The 20,672-nt window shown below is 33.6% G+C and overlaps 1 protein-coding gene across 28 annotated transcripts in view; it reads right to left on the bottom strand.

Annotated features, from left to right (window-relative positions):
- Positions 1–20,672, bottom strand: part of Gphn (gephyrin) — a 595,586-nt gene that overhangs the window by 10,198 nt on the left and 564,716 nt on the right. For all 28 annotated transcript variants that reach the window (XM_040276071.2, XM_078050082.1, XM_040276074.2 and 25 more), the window contains 3 exons: positions 10,784–10,857; positions 6,449–6,513; positions 3,544–3,647 (listed from right to left, as the gene is read on the bottom strand). In XM_040276071.2, coding sequence (XP_040132005.1) covers positions 3,544–3,647; positions 6,449–6,513; positions 10,784–10,857 — 243 coding nt within the window. The remainder of the gene's footprint in view (positions 1–3,543; positions 3,648–6,448; positions 6,514–10,783; positions 10,858–20,672) is intronic.

The raw sequence follows: 20,672 nt of genomic DNA, 5'->3' as shown, positions 1-20,672 counted from the left end.
TTTTTTTAAAATCTACAAGCCATAATATTCTCATGTAACAGGCATTTCATAATATCTTTTAATGATCAATCATTGATCTTACCACAATAAACAACCATATTTCCCTCTACAAATGCAAATACCTCAGCAGTTTTCAAAAAATAGGAACATTTGTTGAAATGCTCTGTATTTCACTGCTTATAACACACTCAGGAGCAACCATCAAGTTCTTATAGTGTGCAGTTCAGCAATGCTCAACGAAATGAAAAGGTGGACACATCAGAAATCTGGTGGATATCCAACATACTCATACTCTCCCCAGACTGACCAGCCCCGTGGGAGATGAAGGTATTTTCCCCTTTTTAATTTCTCAATCACTGCCTGAGGTGAGTTGTTAATACTAATGGGAGCTACTTCAGGTACATTTTTAGTGGGGAAAAAGTTGAGAACAAGGGCAGTATAGGGTATTTTGATGGGATATTAAGGAAACACATGATAGGATGTCCTTGTGTGGAAGGATTGGGTCAATAATTTTATTTGATAAATTTCTAGGATTCTGTTTCTTACAATGGAGTGAAAATCAGAAGTATTTCAATTCCCAACCATAAGGGGAATATTTATTTTAAACTGTTGTTCTTCTTAATGCTTTGATATAAAAGGATGACTTTTTTTGTGCTGACATTTTGAAAATAATGCAGTGAGTTAGTCAGCTTTTTGTTGCTGTGACTATGGCCAGCAGGCTCCATTGCTCTGGGCATGAGGTGAAGCAAGACACCATCATAAAAGGCCTGGCAGAGAAAAGCAGAGACCAAGCAAGGCCCAAGAGACAAAATATAAACCTCAAAGGCATGCCCCCAGTGACTTGCTTCCTTTAGCCATATCCACCTGCCTACAGTTACTACCCAAATTAGTTAATTCAAAATATTAATCCATTAAATGGAAAAATTCACTGATTAGGTTACAGCTCTTGTAATCTAATCATTTACATCTGAACATTCCCTCATTAACACAGGAGCTTTGGGGGGACACCTCAAATCTGAACTATAATGTGCAACATTGCCCTACTCATAGGATCGTGACAACAGAGTCTAGCAGAGTATGAGCAAAACCAGCATTAACATCTATCCCACTTCCCGAAGGCAGCGAGACAAAGCAATAAATGACTGTGGCATCTATTTTGGAGAGCAATATTTATGTAGTGTCTGTAAACTGTATCTTTTTTTTTTTTGTTGTACCAGGGATTGAACAGAGGTGTTTAACCATTGAGCAACATTCCCAGCCCCTTTTTATACTTTATTTATAGAGACAGAGTCTTGCTCAGTTTCTAGGGTCCTCCCTAAGATGCTGAGGCTGGCTTTGAATTTGTGATCCTCCTGCCTCAGCCTCTTGTGCCACTGGGATTATAGGTGTTTCACCACAGCGCCTGATTCTAAATTGTATCTTGCATTGGAAAAGAGAGATAGTGATTTATTATGCTTCAAGGAAGTGAATAGAATTTTGCACTAAAGTGGCAGTCATGTCAGTGAAGATGAGGGGGGTTATTTTTTGTTACAAACAAAAAGGACAAATAGCCAAGTGTACTGATGACCATGCTGGCAGTTCCATGGAAGAAAGGCATCTAATTCTTGGACCAGTTCTCAGTTCCCTGAATTGACAGGAAATGTGCATCATGTGAACAATATATCAAACATCAGTTTGATTATAGAACACAAACTCATCATTGCTGTCAGAATGAATGGCTGCCATATGTAGGCTTTAAGGAGGAGATGGTGGAGGTTAAAATAAGAAATAAATGAAAAGATTCAAAAGAGTTTTGCAGAGTCAAAGAGAAGCCATCTTAAGCTGCTTTTTTCTCTTTCTTATATCAATATAGATTTTTTCTTATTTTCTTAGTGTTGCAAATATGAAAATAGTGAATTCATTATTACCAGTTTGGATGTCTAAATCTAAGCTTTAGGACTCTGTCTTTTTGACTTGATTGGAATATTTTTTGTTCAATGATGGCTTTTTTCTTCTGCTGCTTAATTTCAAATAAGACCAATACTTCACATGATTATAAAAAAAATCCATCTGATTCTTTAATGAAATTTTAAGGAAAAGAGATTTTTCTATCTATCTGTCCACAAAATCTCAGTATTTAGAAAGTCAATTATAAGAATATCTAAAGCCTAAATTTTCTTAGTGTTTTGTCCTATGTATTATTAGAGTAATATTTTATTTCCTCTTCCTCTTATATGCTTTATGTTCTTTCAGCTAATCATCACACTCTGTCATATCTGAAGTTATTTCAAAATTTTTTTTGGGTACTGGACATTTAACCCAGGGGCAATTTACCACTGAGTCACATCCCTAACCCTTTTATAATCAAATGTTAATTTTGAAACAGGGTCTTGCTGAGTTGCTTTAGGGTCTCTTAAGTTACTGAGGCTGGTCTTGAACTTGCAATCCTCCTAGCTCAGCTTCCCAAGTTTCTGGGATTACAGCACCTTGGTGTGCACCACTATACCCAGTTATTTCAGAACTCTTGAAAAGTAATGTTTTGGAACTATAGTTTAAATTGCCAAGAAAGTTGCTCATCAGTAATATAGAAAGTGTACAATTAGTTGAGTAGTAAGTTAAATTGAGTGGTGTTGCTGGAGAAAGACTCTAATTTCCAAGTAACTTTTACTATACTTCCTCAGTTTTAATAGTCCTTTTCTAAACAATATCATCACCTTTTCCTCTTGAAGCACTAGGATCTCTTTTTAGTTTTATGATTGTTTTTTATTTTTTTAAATTTAAAGACATTTTTAGGTTTTGCTGGACAAAAATACTACTTATTTATTTATTTACGGATCACCAGATATTGAACTCAGGGGCACTTGACCACTGAGCCACATCACCAGGCCTATTTCATATTTTATTTAGAGACAGGGTCTCACTGAGATGCTTAGTGCTTCGCTTTCACTGAGGCTGGTTCTGAACTCACAATCCTTCTGCCTCAGCCTCCCAAATTGCTGGGATCACAAGAGTGCACGACTGTGCCTGGCCTATTTATTTATTTTTATATGGTGCTGAGGATTGAACCCAGTGCCTCACATATGCTAGGCAAGTGCTCTACCACTGAGCTACAACCCCAGCCCCTCTTTGATTGTTTTCTTTTTCTGAACTGTTTGAAATTTATCAATGACATCACTGAAAAAGTAGATTAACTGCCATTCTCTGTGGTTTATATTAGAAAATGAATTCTTATCTCTCATTCCATACAGGTCTAGTGTTAGGGCTGTGTTAGCTGCATTGTATTGCTTGTCTTGTTCTTAAGTATCCACTCAAAAGTTTGAAGTCTTTCTCTCTGGACTCCTTTATGGACGTCTAGCTGAAGAAAATAATTCACTTCAGAAGCCATGTAGGAGGGTAATAAATGCAACCCTTTCTTCTCCATTTTCTAACTTGAAGGGGTGAATATTACATTTGCCTACAAGATTACTATAAAATCCTAGATGCTTATTCTGAGCAGTTAGAAAATCCTATTCTTAACTGGTCATCAGACTTCCATGTTGGTTTCTGATCATTAGAAGACATTACCCTGGCTTTGATGATGGTTGGCCGAGGATCCAAGATGCCTTGCATCTTTCTCAGTGCAGGCACAACAAAGAGATTACAGGTGACCACGGCTGATACAGGATTCCCTGAAAATCAACCAAACAGTTATTTATAGTATCTACCATAAAATTTTGCCAAATAATGACATCTTACTATATCTTTAGTCATCACTGAATATGACAAGTGACTAACCACTAGTCTTCCTCTTCTGAAACACTTAGAACCCAACAGGATGACCAAATAAAGGTATAGTCAACCAAATGTCATGGAAGGTATAAACATTTGGGTCTTCCAGTAAAATGAAGAATTCTGATACCCAGAAGCTCTTTGACACTACTTATTTCTACTTTCCTGAAAGCCATGAATTGAAAGCCATTACTACTTACTAATCTAGATAATTCTTTTTTTTGTGTGTGCTGGGGATTGAACCCAAGACTTTGTGTATGTGAAGCACATGCTCTACTATTGAGTGGTAGCCCCTTAATCTTGGTAAGTTTAAAGCAGTTAAAATAAACCTTTAAGATTTTAAAATTACTATAGTAACAGTGTTTTGTAAATATGACTTAAATATGAAAAACTACTGTAGTAACATAAGCCTGGTACCAAAAAATTAAAAAATATAGATAAGCATAAGGAAATTTACCTGTAATCATCTCTACCTAGAAATGACTTTAAATTTTAAAAATGACATCAATTTAGCCTGTTATTATATAAAATCATAACTTCAATTATCTTTTACTTACAAAAATTGGTTAAAAAAGGACTTATTTTTAAGTAGCAGAAAGTGATGAGGGATACTAATATCAAAGAAAAAATGAGTTGCCCAACAGAACAGAACCTGGGAAGAGGATGGTGAACCCAACGTTTCATACACACTATGTAAGCACTCCATCACTGAGCTACATCTCCAACCCCTTTTTAAATTTGAAACAGGATCTTGCTAACTTGCCCAAATTGTCCTCAAACTACAATCCTTCCCCTCAGCCTTAGCATAAGGCTATAGATATGCATCACCACACATGGCTAGAAAAGCAGATTTTTAAGGAGAATACATTACTTTACCAATTGCCTCAAAAATACATCACCAATGATTATAAAATTCCCATAATACTACTTTATATACAATTACTGTTAAGAAAGTAATTGCTCTTTATAAGAAAAAGAACTAAAAGGAAAAAGAATAAAAAGTTGTAAATAATGTTTTTTTCTGGGTGGATGGGGATTATGAATAACATTTCTTTGCTTATCTGTATTTTCTATTTTTTTTTGGTAGGGAATATGTGTTACTAAATAATTTTAAGAAGTTAAAAAATAGGGGGCTAGGGTTGTGGCTCAGGAGTAGAGTGTGTGCCTTGCATATGTGAGGCACCGGGTTCGATCCTCAGCAACACATAAAAATAAAGGTACTGTGTTTAACAACTAAAAAAATAAGTAAGTAAATATGCAAAACTTTTAGGGCTGGGATTATGGCTCAGTGGTAGAGTGCGTACCTAGTTCGTGTGAAGCACTGTGTTCGATCTCAGGACCACATAAAAATAAATAAATAAAATAAAGTCATTGTGTCCATCTACAACTAAAGAAAAATATTTTTAAAATATGCAAAACTTTTAAATTGTAAAGAATAGTGATCTTTAAATATATGTCCTCAAGGAAAGTAGAAGTATATTTTAGAAATTGAAAATCCTCAGGGGGGCTATATGTATAGCTTAGTGGTAGAGTGCTTGCCTAGCATGCATGAGGCCCAGAGTTCTATCTCCAGCCCTGTAAAAAAAGAAAAAAAAGAAAAAAAAAATTTTGGAAAGTCTTGTTTGTAAACTGAACAACTTTGCTGTTTCTGGAATCCAAACATTTGAGTTGCTGCTGCCCTCTTTTGGTTCATTCTGGTTAAGCAGAGAAAATTTAAGTAGCAATTTGAAGATAGGGTTTATTTATTTATTTGGCAGATCATCAACACTTTTATTAGTAATGATAAAAATGTTTCCCAAAATAACATTATTATACTATCACTGATGCTTTGTAGGTTAAGTCAAGACTTCTGTAGTCAAAGTAAATAGTCTCTTCAAGGCAGAATGAAACTTGGAAGAGAAATCCATTTCTTTTATCTAGTGGTTTTTCAGAGAAGTCAAGGGAACATTAAAGGCCCTATGGAGTTTCTTGCCATAGATATATGGTGAAAAAAATACTTAAAAAATTGATTTTGAAAGTGCATGTAAGATGAATCACTTTTCTTTTTCTACAATCTGAACTTGTGAGGTTCTACTCACATGGGAGTAAGAGTGGTGATGGTAATGTTGTCAGACTGAAAATGTGAGGGATCTGGCGGAGATGTCACACTATCAGTAGTCCCTTCTCTCTTTCCCTTTCCTCCTCTTTCCAAACCACCCCAAATCTGGCAAGGGCCAGAGGCTGTTTTATTTTTATTTGTTTATTTTTCTCCTGCACGCTAGGCAAGTGCTCTATCACTGAGTGATAACCCCAGCCCTGGCTTTGTATTTCTTAATTTAGTATTTGCACAAGTGAATTAAGCAAAATGCTTATAGTTGTGAGAGGTGATTCAACTGTTAATTTTGACAAATGTTCTGTAAAAGGCAGGTGCCTTGAAAAGATTTCGTGATAGCTAATACTTGATTATCATCTTAGGGTCTGGAATGTGCTTTGGAAGATACTCTCTAGTTAGATTTTCATACCATCCTGTGATGTGTTTCATTTTATACACGAACAGCCTCAGAGAAGGTAAGCGATTTTTAGTTAGTAAAGCTAAGACTTGAATCTAGGACTTTTAGATTCCACTTTGAATGATCTGATTGGGGACTCGTCAAATGAGAAGTCCAAAAACATTTTGGTTATTTTTTCAGAAAAAACAGAGAATAATTTCAATGATTCTTACCTGGTAGTGCAAAAATAATTTTTCTTACACCATCAATATCCAAAGTTGCAAATGTTGTTGGCAGGCTAGAGTAAAAAAGAGTTATACTTGTTAGTGATTGCTAAATAACATGACAGTAAATTAAGCGCTCAGTTTTTCTGTTATGTGACTACCCATACAGATCACTTATCATGTAAAAACACTTTTCTGTTGACTTACTTGTAAATCTATATACTCTGAAGTATTTCAGTACTATTTAAATAATTTTTTTAGCATCTTTTGTTTTCAAATAACCAAACTTCTTGGTTTTCTGAAATTCACATTCTTTTCTTCTTGACAGTCCATAGAAATATATTTCAAACACCAAAGCGTCTATTTCCCCATCATTGTAGTCAACAATATCTATACCATTTTTGCTGGATATTTACAACGATCATTCTTTTTATCAGAATATAGCCTGATATGTCTAACTGCTGATTGTTGAAGGTGAACATTTCTTATCTTTTTAAAATTATATTCACCAGTATACATAAACCTCCTTCCTATCAAAGGAGTTTTTTCTTAAAATATTTATTTTTTAGTTGTAGTTTGACACAATACATTTATTTTATTTATTTATTTTTATGTGGTGCTGAGGACTGAACCTAGGGCCTTGCATGTGCTAGGCAAGCGCTCTACCACTGAGCCACAACCCCAGCCCTCAAAGGAGCTTTTGAAAAATCTAAGTAAATAAAATACCATGGCTAGAACAGAATTAAAACAATAAGCTAAAAATATTATCAAATTATACTTCCTCAATATTCTGATTCGAACTCTTATCATAGGGAGTTCATGAGGGGTGAGTGGCATGGAGGAAGTAGGCAGTTGATATCAGTGATTTTTTAAAAAATTAATTATTCTTATGTGAAATTTTTGCTATAATCTTCTTTATATTACTGAAAACTAATCAATGCAGAATCCCTAGAGAAGGCTGAAATTTCCATATGGGTAAAATTTTATCCTGTTAAGCACACAAATTATTTTTATTTTTATAGGTTGATGATTCAAAACTGAATTATTCATTATTACTTCCTGCAAAAATATGGTGACACTGGTGGGGCTGGGGTTGTGGCTCAGTGGTAGAGCGCTTGCCTAGTGTGTGCGAGGGCCTGGGTTTGATTCTCAGCACCACATTAAAAAATAAATAAATAAAGATATGAAAAAAAATTTTTAAATGTGGTGATACTGGCATTTTTGATCATTTATAGCTATCATTAGTATAATCTATTTATCAGATAATATAATACAGTCATAGTAGTTCACAATGGTACTATGGGCTATTTTCATCTAGAAACCATAACTTCACAGTGTTGTTTCTATGGTTCTCATTTCTGTTTTATTACCCTCATTTTTTTCTGTCTTCTCTTAATGCCAGACTGTTATTTCAAACATTAAAGCTGGCTTCAGGAATAAAGGTCAAAGAGAAGGAGTAATAGTCACATTGTTGGAATGATAATATAAATTACTATTTTAAAATAATATCTAAGTATAACATCAACTATATAAGTCTCACAATAATCTCAAGAGGTGACAAGTATAATCCCATTTCATAGATGAGTAAAAAAGTGAGAGATTATACAATTTGGTCAAAAAATCACTGAGCTACTAAGTTGGGAAATAAAAGAGTTGAACCAAGGTTGTTTTAACATTATAGTTCATAAATCTTTGCGGGATGTTCTGTGAAGTGTTAGTACATGAACTTTGTGACCTCTATTTAGATCTTCTGAGACTTTTTTTGTTGTTGTTTACTTCTTGATTCTTTGCTGTGTTTTAGAAAAATGAGATTAGATTGTCATATAGATTTTTGGATACGCAACTTAGCAATGATTATTACTGTGTGATGAAAATAATTTCCAAGATGTATTCTTGATAACAGCTATGCTCACTATAGATGACCATAAAATCAGTGATTGGTAGATTGGTTGATAATAATGCTTTTCTGAGTATCTTTGTCTCTAAAATGACAAAGGTAATTATATTGGAATGCACTAAAAAGAACAAAGCTAAACTGTATTTGAGCTTTTTATGTTTCCTTTTCTTCTACTAGTAATAATTACCTTTAAGTTCATCTTACCTCTAGACAAGTATAAGTATAAAATTCTGACTAATTAAAGGAAGCCCACTTAAACTTAAATCACTTTATTATAGCAAAACAGCACCCAGATAATAAGAGTAAGAAAGGAATGCAAAATACTTCTTGCTTCTAGTGTATGTAAAGAAAATTTCAATTATAAGGCCACTTAAATTTTGCATCTTGCAGATAGGTCATAATAGGTAACGTGGTTACTCTAAAGGTACTTACTTTAAAAAGATTCTACTTACAAGGAAACATTGTGCTATCATGCATTAGAGATTTCTGTTTAAACCTTTTTTCTTGGAATTCAACACTTATTGTTCATTTTGATCTCTTGAAATCAGAGTGTAACAACATTTATACAATGACTGAGGTCCCAAAGTATTTGTAATGAGTTTAGAGAGAATAAACATTAGGAACTGAAGAAGCAAGTAGTAAATAATAAACTGAAAAAAAGTGTGAAAATTATCACCATAGGTGTTGTATTTTAAATAACAGATATTATGCAAATAATTCTCTAGAGATAAGGGCAAGTTAGTCAGCTTCCTTCCTGCCACGAAAGGAAAAATTAATTCAGTTTTTGAGATTAATGGAAAGTACATTGACGTGCTTTTGGGATGTGTTCTTTCTTCTAATCAAATTAATACCATCTAAAGGAATACTATCTAAACCTAGCATAACAATATTTGCTTATGACAAAATATTATCCTTAATAAGAATGATATAAATCCCACAGTTTGAACAAAAACTGGCCCTGTCAGCAATAGCCACATTGGGGCACATTCAATACAGAAATATACTGCTAAGATGATAAATTCTATCAAACTGTGGAAAAAGCTTTAGTGATAATCTTAACTTTATATAAAATGACCAAATCATGGAGGTAAAGCCTAATCTCTGTCCTAGAATTGAAACCAGGTACTAATAAATCGGGCATATTAGAAGGGCTGGCTTGACACTCAAAAGGCTTTGGGAATGTATTGATGCTTCCCATAGCTCCCTGAAAACAACTGGGAAGCCACTACTCCATTCTCTTAGAGCATTTGACAACATATCATTCTAAACTAATGCATCATTACTGTTGCACTTTACAACACAGAGGTGTGCTGAAATGCTCACCCATATGCCAAAGTCTTTGAAGAGGGAATCAAAGGTTCATTGAGTAGCAGGGCTCTGAGCAGGCAGACTACGCTTGAAGACATGGCTATTTATGTTTCACTAATACCAATGTTTGGCATTCTTTGAAGACTTACAATTAACTATAGAACTTCCCTCCACTTGCCCTTCCTTAGATTATTATTAGATTTTAGTAAATATGAAAATATTGGTATGTGGTTACTTTTTTTTCTCCCCAAAACAATGTGAAATCCCACTTATGAAGTATTCTTGTGAAGAATAAAGAAATTAGATCTAAATCTAATTAAATCTTTAGATATAATTTTCAATCTATAGAATATATGGGAAAACAGGAACATTTTAAACTCAACCCATAGATATAATTAGCCAAATCCATTCTCAGGACAAGTGATTCAGTTTCTCTAACAATTCAGTGGCATAACCAAAAGGGAGAAAAATGTCAAAGAGGAGTAAATATTCTCATTTAATAGAGACTTAACTAAATACAAGGAGTGGAACTTACTTGAACCCTGATTCAAATGGAACAATTATAAAAAGGCATTCTTTTTCTTGACATGTGGGAGGAATTTGAATATGATAAGCATATTAGATGCTATTAAAATATTATGTTTATCTAAGAGAATGCTATGGTTATTATTATTTGAGATGTATACCAAAATGACATGATGTCTACCAGCCCTCTCCCACCCTCCAAAAAAGAGGCAGGGTAGGGGGGATTAATAAAACAATTATAGACAAACATTGATAGGTACTGAAGCTGGGTGATGGGTACACGGCCCGGAGGGGTTCATTGTACTTTCTTCTTTTATGTACATTTGAGAAGTTTCATACTAGACTAAAAAAAAGAGGATAAAGTAGTTTGGGGAGAAAGAAAAAAGAGGAAGAATAAACTGGTCATGGGAATTTAAAAGGAAAACCTGCTTTGCTTTGTTTATACCAAATTCACTGATTCATAAGGAAGATGAATACTTATTTGAAATAGGAGTTGCACTTATTTCTTTTATTAGCACAGTTAACTTAAAACAGAAAATGTAAAAAGAAAGCAATTAAAACTTGATCAGTTAGAGTAATCCCAACCAACCCAAGAGATAAGATTATTTTCATACCCTGGTTTCATAAAAACCCTGCCAAAATGGATCTGAGCATGAAGATCAATGTCCAGCACCTGCTTGAGATAGTCCTGCAAACATCAAAAAACAATCACTTTATTTTCAAACATTTTAATATCAGATTTTCAACACTTTAATGAAGATAAAATGAATTTATAAGATTGTAAAGAAACATCTTTTTATTTTAATGAAGATGATTTACTTAAAAAATATGACTTTATTCCTTATTTGTTCATTCATTCATTCAATACGTACTTGTTGAGTGTCTGGTAAATATTGGTACCAATATAGGTGCATGAGGATATAGCTTTGAACAAAAGAGAAAATGTCTCTACCTTCATAGAAAGTACATTCTAGGGGCTGGAATTATGGCTCAGCAGTAGAGCGCTCGCCTAGGATGGGCAGGACCCAGGTTCAATTCTTAGCACCACATAAAAATAAAAAGGCATTGTGTTGTGTTCATCTACAAAAAAAAAAATTCATATTCTCTCTCTCTCTGTCTCTCTGTCTCTCTCTCAAAAAAAAAGTACATTCTGGTAGCGGAAGCTAGATAATAAGTAAAATAGCTAAATAGCAAAACAGTATAATATCTTTACTTGATAGATTATTGTCTCATTTCAGATAGAATTTTATGCCTGAGAAAGAATGTTAACAAATATATCTTATGAAGTTATACCTAGGAAGGGAAGCCACATCTATGTGTCCTACTCTATTCTTCTTTTTTAAATTTTTATTTATTTATGGTGCTGGGGGTTGAACTCAGGGTCTTGTGCATGCAAGGCAAGTACTCTACCAACTGAGTTATATCCCCAGCCCCTCTATTATTCTTTTAAAAAATATATATCATATATATATATATGTATATATATATATTTAGTTGTAGTTGGACATAATACCTTTATTGTATTTATTTTTCCTGGTGCTGAGGATTGAACAAACCCAGGACCTCGAACGTGCCAAGCAAGCGCTCCACTGCTGAGCCACAACCCCAACCCTCCTCTATTCTTCTTAATGGACTTAAAACAATATACTTTCCTTGAAGAGAGACTTGGACATTTGCTCACAGATTACCAAATCTAAATAAGCCAATTAAAATGAAAAACAGAAGCAAACTGTGAAACAGATATTCTGCTAACAAAAACCTACACTACCCTGTGGTTATGACAACCCAGAGTGATCTGATAAAACCTGATCTTTGGAATGAAAGGTAACACTCATTGCCCTGCAGTTGGCTTTGTAAAGAAAAAAAAATTACAGTCCTTAAAATTTCTCTTAATTAATGCAACCTCTAGATCTATAACTGAATTTCTCCACAGTAGATTAGAGTATCTACCAATTTGCTAAAATTTTTTATGTTTTACAAGCTATGTATGTGTCTTTTTATATATTTGAAGTCTATATATTTTAACTCTATATAATTTCCTACACATACAGACAATATATATTCTACGTATATATTTATTTATATTTTAAATATCACAAGACATTTTGCTTCTTAATCCTTTTTGCATTTCCAAGATTATAAATCCTTTTCCCTAAAAAATTCTAGTACAGATCTGAACAATTTTTGTTTGATTGAAAATTTTTTAATTTCATCTTCATTTTGGAAGATAATGTTTTGCTGGATATACAATTCCATATTGGCAATTTCCTGAAATTTAGAATGCCAGTTCATTATTTTGTGGGTTCTATCATTTATGCTTAAATCATTTGTTATTTTCTTGTTCTTCTGAACACAATAGGTTCTGCTGGAACATTCTATGTTGTTGGTTTTCATTAATTTTGCCATGATTACCTAGGTGTAGTTTCTTTGCATTTATCCTGTTTGAGATTAGAAGAGATCCCTGAAACTCTGGCTTACTGTCTTTTTATCATCTTTGGAAAACTACTAATATCTCTTAAATATGACTCTTTCTTTCTCCACTCCTTGAACTTCAATTATACATGTTAGACCTTTTTACCATATCCCCATATGTCTTTTATGTACTTTTCCATATTTTCTATTCTTTTAATAAAAATTTCATTTGGTTCTTCTCAGTAGATTTGTTTTCAATTGTTATTTTTTGTAAATATACAACACTTATTTAAAGTCCATGTGAGACAATATAAATACTGGGATCATTTTTAGGGCTATTCTAGAAATTTTTTTTCTTCCCTTAATTTGTAGACATTTTGTTCTTTCTCTGGTAATGTCTGGTAATTAAAAAAACTAAAGCCCAAATATTATGTATAAAAAATCTGAAGAGTCTCTGGATCATAATACATTTCTTCAAAATTTATCCTGGCAGTTAGTTAAGGTAAACTCCAATTATACTGATCTTATTAGGGACTGAGATAATTTGATGGTAGGTTTCTGTCCGTGTGAAGGCTAGTTTATTTCTGATATGTCCTTATTTTTAGAGCAAAACCCTTCAAGGGTTTAAACTGATTTAAGTCTCAAAGTTTGTGGCAGATTCTGAACTCCTAGGCTGATAAAAAAAAATCTACTTATTTCATTAGCTTCTTAGCTACTCTTTTATGCTTGGCTTCTTGTTTCATTACCTCCCTCCTACCTCACTCTGGTTAGGAAATTAGTAAATTCTTTGAAGGAAAATATGGTGACCAGGTACAATGGCACACACCCAGAGATTCAGGAAGCTAAGACAGGTGGATTCCAAGTTTGAAGCCCTAAGCAATTTAGTGATTAAATTAAAAAATAAAAATAAAAGGGCTAGTGATGTAGCTCAGTGGTAAAGCACCCCAGGTTCAAACCCCAGTGTCAATAAATAAATAGATGAATAAACAAATAAGGTGAAAGAATTCCAGTTTGATTTCTCAGTGGTTCATTTTTCTCTGAGATCTTGGTGTCTTGAATTCTTGCTATCTTAGTTGTTCTCTTCAGACACTGCCTTTTCTTTTTTTCTTCTTTAAAAAGTTTTCTACAGCTTTTATAGATGAACTTGGTATAAATATTTTGTTTTATCATAGCAGGTACAAAAATCTCTGGGTATTTCTCATGTGCTCTTACAGCACTATGCCCTTCTGACATCGTGCATGTAAGTTCTACTGCTCTTGCTTATAGTTCCTTATTGGACTACAAAGTTTGTGAGCCCAGGGACCCTTTCTATGTGTGTGTGTGTGTGTGTGTGTGTGTGTGTGTGTGTGTGTGTGTGTGTGTATGATTGTTTATATATATAATCAATGTATCCCTAGTGAATATCACATACCTTTCACTCATTCATTAGTTCAACAAACATATTTTAGTGCTTTTTGAATATCAGGAATTATATGCTGAGGATTTAAGAGTAAAAGACAGACACAATCCCTGCTACAAAGAGGTCATTCTATTTTACTAGGCGCAAACAGACGATATCAGGTAGACCAACAAATAAAATAATTGCCATTTTTTACATGTTATGAAAGATATAAGCAGGTGCTAGCATAATGAATAAGGAGTGGGGTGGAAACAAGGAAAGTCCATTTTAGAAGAGATGGTAATATATTATCTATTCTTGAAGGATAAGAAGGATTCAGGTATGTGATGTGTAGACGAAAGAGAAATCTAGAGTAAGGGAAATAATATATGAAGGCTTCTAAAACAGTAAAAAGTGTGTCTAGAACTGAAAAGCCAACTGGAAGCAGTGAATGAGTAGGTAAGAGGCATAAGCTGTAGCTGCTGAGACAGGTAGAGGTTATTCCAGCAGGGCCTTAGGTTATGACACAGAGTTTGAAAAGCAGATGAATGGGAGGAGTATATAATTTTTCTTGAAAAAAAATTCTTGTTTTCAAAAAATCTCTTTTTAGATCTTTTAGAACAGGAAGGAACGCTTAATTTTCTGTGGCATAGGGAAAACATTTACCAGATATAGTGATACAGACAGACTGAGGATCACCATTGTTCTTAAATTTTTGTCTACTTATTGAAGCAGGAAGAATATTTTGGTATTCTGAAACCTGGCATCAGATGAGAAGAAGAAAAACAAATAGATGAAGGAGCAAGGTCTTTTTTTTTTTTTTTTCAACTCTGGTAAAGACAAATATCAGTGTCAGAAAAGTTGTAAAGACTTTGAAACAAACAAAAAACATTGCTGGGTTTGTTTTTGAGCTATTTTACAGCAATTATCTGTAGAAAACTGATGTAAATGTAATGGACTAAATGTACCCCCCTCCTCCTAATTCATATGCTGAGAACCTAATCCCAATGTGATGGTAGGGCCTTTGGGAGGTAATAAGGTCATGAGTGGAACCGTCATAAATGGGATTAAAGCTCTCAGAAGAAGAGGCCAGAAAATTAGCTAGCTCTTTTTCTACTACATGAAGATATAAGGAGAAGTCAGCTGTCTGCAGCTGACCTCTGGAGGAGAACCCTCACCAGAACCCACTGTATTGCCATCTTGATTTACAAATTTCCATGCTACAAACTGTGAGAAATAAATATATGCTGTTCAAATTACCCAGTTTATGGTATTTTATTATAGCAGCTTGAGCTATGACAGTGAACTAAATGTTTAGCTAAAGAAATATGCAAATGAACACTGTCTGATGAATATAATTGAATACACCATGGGTATCAACCAGTTTTGCATCTATTAGCAACTTTATTTCAGCATTCCTGACTACCTGTGTGTGTGTTCTTTGAATTCCCTTTTGAATCAGTTGTAATATCTTATGGTTTCCATATTATAAAGTTAAATAAAATATGTTACACATGTTCATTTTACATATGTATGAAGTACATAGTTTAATCTTTAAAAATTATACTTCAATTTTAGAGACTCCATTGAGATGCCCCACTGATTTATTTGATAGAATCAATTAAACTTCATTGCCAGATAAGTGTTTTTTTTGGGGGGGGGTACAGGGATTGAACGTGGGGCACTTTACCACTGAGCTACACCCCCAGTCCTTTTTACTTTTTGAGACAGAGTTTCACTTAATTGCCCAGGCTGTCCTCAAATTTGTGATCTTCCTACCTTAGCCTTTGGAGTTGCTGAGATTATAGCCATGGGACACAGCAACTGGCTTAGAGAAGTGCATTTTATGGGTTGCTTGAACTTGGAAATAACTTTTCTTGGTTCCTGGGGTGAATTCAAAAGAGCAGTATAACTCTATTTTGCCTTGGTCCTTTTTTTTTGTTTCTGTGCGCAACCAAGAATGTATTCCCCCATGTGACAGCAGTGATTGGAAATCTGGTTTTATGGCCTAAGCATGTGGTGATAGCTGTAAGTGGATAATACAAATCTATTCTTAATAGAAGACAGATAATCTAGTTTATTAGTCTTTCTTGTTTATTTCTGTTATTGTCCATTTCAAGCCCAAATTAAGAATTCCTTCTAGGAAAGAAAATATCCCTTTATTAGTATACAGATTAATTTATGAGTGGCTGAAATTGGAGAACTTAAGTGATCATGTTCCTTATGGGTCTAGGTGTCTGTAATCCAGAAGAGCACTTATCTTACTGAGTGTGAGATGTTTTCTTGTTTCAGAGGGGTATTCATAAATTAGATTATATTGTATCTTAAAAGTGCTCTGTTCTGATTGGGTTAAAGAGATAATAAATGCTTATATAAATAGAATATTTATAAAATTCTAGATAATAAAGAAACTTAGAGCATTTATTTATTTGTTTATTGATTTTATTAAGAGATGGTGTATAGCTATTTTGCCCAGGTTGGCCTCAAACCCAAGGTTCAAAGGCTTCTCCTGCCCCATCCTAATGAGTAGTTGGGCCTACAGACACATGCCACTGTACCTGGCAAGTTAACATTTTAAATGTGCTACACTGAGAAAAAAAAAATCATACAATTTTAAGACTCCAAGATCATATAGTGAAGATAAATCTTTGGCAAATGTGACTAGTGTAATAATTTTAGTTAATAAGAACCCCCCTACCACCAAAAAAAGAAAACTTATCCATATTATTTTCTTTATCAGTGTTAAATATAATAAAAAGTATGTATTTTATTTCAATTGGGTGTTTCCCCCCCCGAAATGAACTAACAATATTCTTTACATACCAAATGAACTAACAATATTCCCACATAGAATTTAAGATTATAAAAATGTAAAAGTGAGTCAGGCATGGTGGTGCACACCTTAATCCCAGTGACTTGGAAAGCTGAGGAAGTAGGATCACAAGTTCTAGGCTACCCTCTACAACTTAGCGAGATCTTAAGCAACTTAGCAAGAGTGTCTCTCAAAATAAAAAATAAAAAAGTGGTTAAGCAACTCTTGAGTTCAATACCCTATACCAAACAAACAAACAAACAAAAAACAAACCAAACCAAACTAAAACTAAAACTGAGATCAATGAAGGAAAATAATTACTCTGAGAAACTTAATTTCTTTAGTTATGTTTTTCGTTTGTTAGTTTGAAGGCATGGGAAGTGTGGCTGTAGAAAATTGTATTCTGTGTGTTTATGAGATTTGCTAGTCTGCTAAAATGATTATATATGATTTCTCAACTATCAGTGTTTTCTCAGAGAAATAGAAATTAGTTATTTTCTTAAACATTATAATTAATATGGGTATTTATAATTATGCTAGGATTAATAATGACAAAGTATATATGTAAAAAGAAGTATAATTGTAAAAAGAAGTATAATTATGTGTGTTCTTGTGTTTTCCAAGGGAAAATGATATTTTTTCTTTTTCTTGTTTTAGTTTTTTAGTTGTATTTCTTGTGTTTTCTAAGGTAAAATGATATTTTTTCTTTTTCTTGTTTTAGTTTTTTAGTTGTATATGGACATAATACCTTTATTTTATCTATTTATTTTTATGTGGTGCTGAGGATTGCACCCAGTGCCTCACATGTGCTAGGTAAACACTCTACCACTGAGCTACAATTGCAGCCCTAATTTTTTTTTCTTAAAGTCAAGTTCCCCAAATTTTTGGTCTCATGACCCCTTTACATGCTTTAAATTAAAATTCATCAATAATTTTTGTTTATGTGTTTTTTTAATTTTTTATTTCTTTTTTTTCTGTTTATGTGTTTTTTAACCTATAAATATTTACTGTATTAGAAGTTAAAACTAAGAAATTAAGATATTTGTTGGTTCATTGGAAAAGAGCAATGATGAAGCCATTTCATGTTAATAATACAAGTAACTTTTTTGGGGGTGGGTACTTCAGATTGAACATAGGGGTGCTTTACCACTGATCTGTGTCCCCAGCCCCTTTTAATTTTCTATTTTTGGGACAGGTTCTCATTACATTGCTTAGAGTCTTGATAAATTGCTGAGGTTGACCTTGAACTTGTGATTCTCCTGTTTCAGCCTCTCATTAAAGATGTGCACCTCTGTGCCCATCAAATAATAAATTTTTAATAGATTGTTTTATAATTTTGAAGATCTCTTTAATGTTTATCTTAACATAAGTCTGCTAGTCTCCTGTCTGCTGCATTCAATTGAATGAGATATCACACATCCTTTAGCTGCTGGGAAAACTACACTGTATACTCAAAAAAGAAAAAGAATAAAAAAGGTAAATAAAGTCCTAATATTCTTAGGAAAATAGTTTTGACCTTGTAGGCCACTTAAAAGGTCTCAAGGGCTCTAGTACTCTTTATTTGAAAGTAAAGTGTCAGTTTTTACAGAATATAAAAGAGTAAAATCAAAAACAAAACTTTGAAAGTGACTTTTATTTGCCTTGGTTCATACCTCTGAAATGAAACTGAGAAATACATAAAAATTTTAGTGAGTTCACCTCATCCCTATTCCTTTTTTATTTTGAGACAGGGTCTTGCTAAGTTATCTACAGCCTTGCTAAGTTGCTGAAGCTGGCCTAGAAGATCCTCTTGCTTTTTTGGGGGTATTAATTAATGCTTTCTCTTATATGAAAAGCTTTTATTATTGTGTATTCTGCCTTTTGTGCTTTATGTTTGTCTCTAAGAAATAAAAAAGCAGGGCTGGGGTTTTGGCTTAGTAGTAGAGCACTCATCTGGCATGTGTAAGGTGATGGGTTAGATCCTCAGCACCACATAAAAATTTAAAAAAATAAATAAATAAAGGTATTATGTTCGACCACAACTAAAAAAAATTTAAAAAAAATTAAAAAGCAAAGAACAAAGATTCCTCATTTATGAATGAGTCAAACATTAAAAACATGTTATTTACAAACATGTTATTTTCAAATATTTCAGTGTTGCTTTGAAAAATTTTTGCAAATCCCTAGGATAACTGACATCTTTGTTAACAATAATGAGGAAGGTTAGGTTTACAAGTGTTCTGTCCTTTCTAAGGTTGAGCCATACTGCCAAGCCCATGTGTGCTATAAACTTCTTGCCTCTCTAGAAGTACTAGAAAAGACAAACTTTACGTCTGTCAAATAAGTATTATCCCACAATTAAATTCATTAGAAATTAAGACAAACCCTATATGAAACAATCCCTGAAAATAACAAATTTGTCATATAAATAATCCTGGCTTCAGGATATGTTCTTGTGATACTGAGAGCAATCTCATAGTAATGAAAATAGACAAGCTGCAAATTATTTTTTATAGTCCGAAGCAACTGGCTCTACTTGGAGCTAAAGACTTCTGGGAGACTTGGAGGAAAGACTAACCCAGCCACTTATCTGAGAATACTTACCTACGCTTCAATATTCTCACACCTGAATGTAATTTGACATTGAACTCTTGAGATTCTTTTTTTTCCTCTAGTTTTTGGTAGCAAGTGCTGTTCTCAAATACTCTATCATGCAAGTTTGTGAATGGAAGTTAGTAATTCCTTGTTCAGGGTATTGAATTCTGAATTTGCTTTCAAAGCCAATGCTCTCAAATTCTAACATTTGCTCTTAAAGTTCACTGTCTAAAGAGGCAGATTATAAATTTAGGCAGTTTTGTAACTACAGTGGGCAGGGACTAAGAACAAGTGTATAAATGCTAAATATATACTACATGTAAAATACAGCTTAAAATAAATCATATTCTTAAAAATATGAATCTTGTTATAATTTTCAGTTTAAGATTAATATGAGATAAAAGAAAACAATGGGAAGGAATTATAAACTGGCAAAACATTCTGTGATCTGAAATATTTTTGAGCCAAAACAAAAGTTGGTTATTGCAGTAAAGAATATTTTACTTTAATAACATTCAGGCCGGGTATGGTGGTGCATGCCTTTAATCCCAGCTACTTGGGAGGCTGAGGCAGGAGGATCACATGTTTGAAGCCAGCCTGAGTAATTTAGCAAGACTCTGTCTCAAAATAAAATAAAAAAGGCTGAAAATATAGCTCAGCAAGTGTGAGGCCCGAAGTTCAATTCCCAGTATGAGGAGTAGAGACCAATATTCATGGATCCAATAATCATCACAGCTAACACATTTCATTAAGATATATAAACTTAATGACACCAAAATATTCAAATTGGGATTTTTATAGGACTAAGCACATACCAGGTACACATATACTTAGCCCCAAGAAATCATACATATTCATGTATTTATACATATATTCATTACATTATTATTAAAAGAAGGGCAAAAGGAGTGTTTAGTTTTTTCTTTCTTTTACTTCTGGGAAGGTGAGCTAAAAGATCTTGTAAGGTCTGCAATAAATATGTGGTGAGTGAGATATGTGGTTGGCTCTGGGAGATCATGTTTTAATTTAAGTGGACGTCTTGGGGTGCAGCTTATAGGTTTAGTGCATGCATAGGCCCCAGGTTCAATCTCTAGCACCTAAAAAAAAAAAAAGCTGAGTAGAAGGGAAGACATTGGAGCTTTACCTTGGGCATAAATATCATACAAAAAGGAAGTCCTAATATACTAAAATTCATGACAACCAAACAAAAAACAGAGGTCTCCAGGGAAAAAGAAAAACAAACAAAACCAAAAAACCAAAAAAGCATTCTGCAAGTTGCAAGATTCTCTAGGCTGTTCCTGAGGTATGCTCTTTGACCTATGTGCAC

This window comes from Ictidomys tridecemlineatus, chromosome 5 (assembly GCF_052094955.1).
Source record: "Ictidomys tridecemlineatus isolate mIctTri1 chromosome 5, mIctTri1.hap1, whole genome shotgun sequence".
Taxonomy (NCBI): Eukaryota; Metazoa; Chordata; class Mammalia; order Rodentia; family Sciuridae; genus Ictidomys; species Ictidomys tridecemlineatus.
Note: the sequence above shows the minus strand (reverse complement) of the source record. Positions and strands in the feature narration are given on the sequence as shown.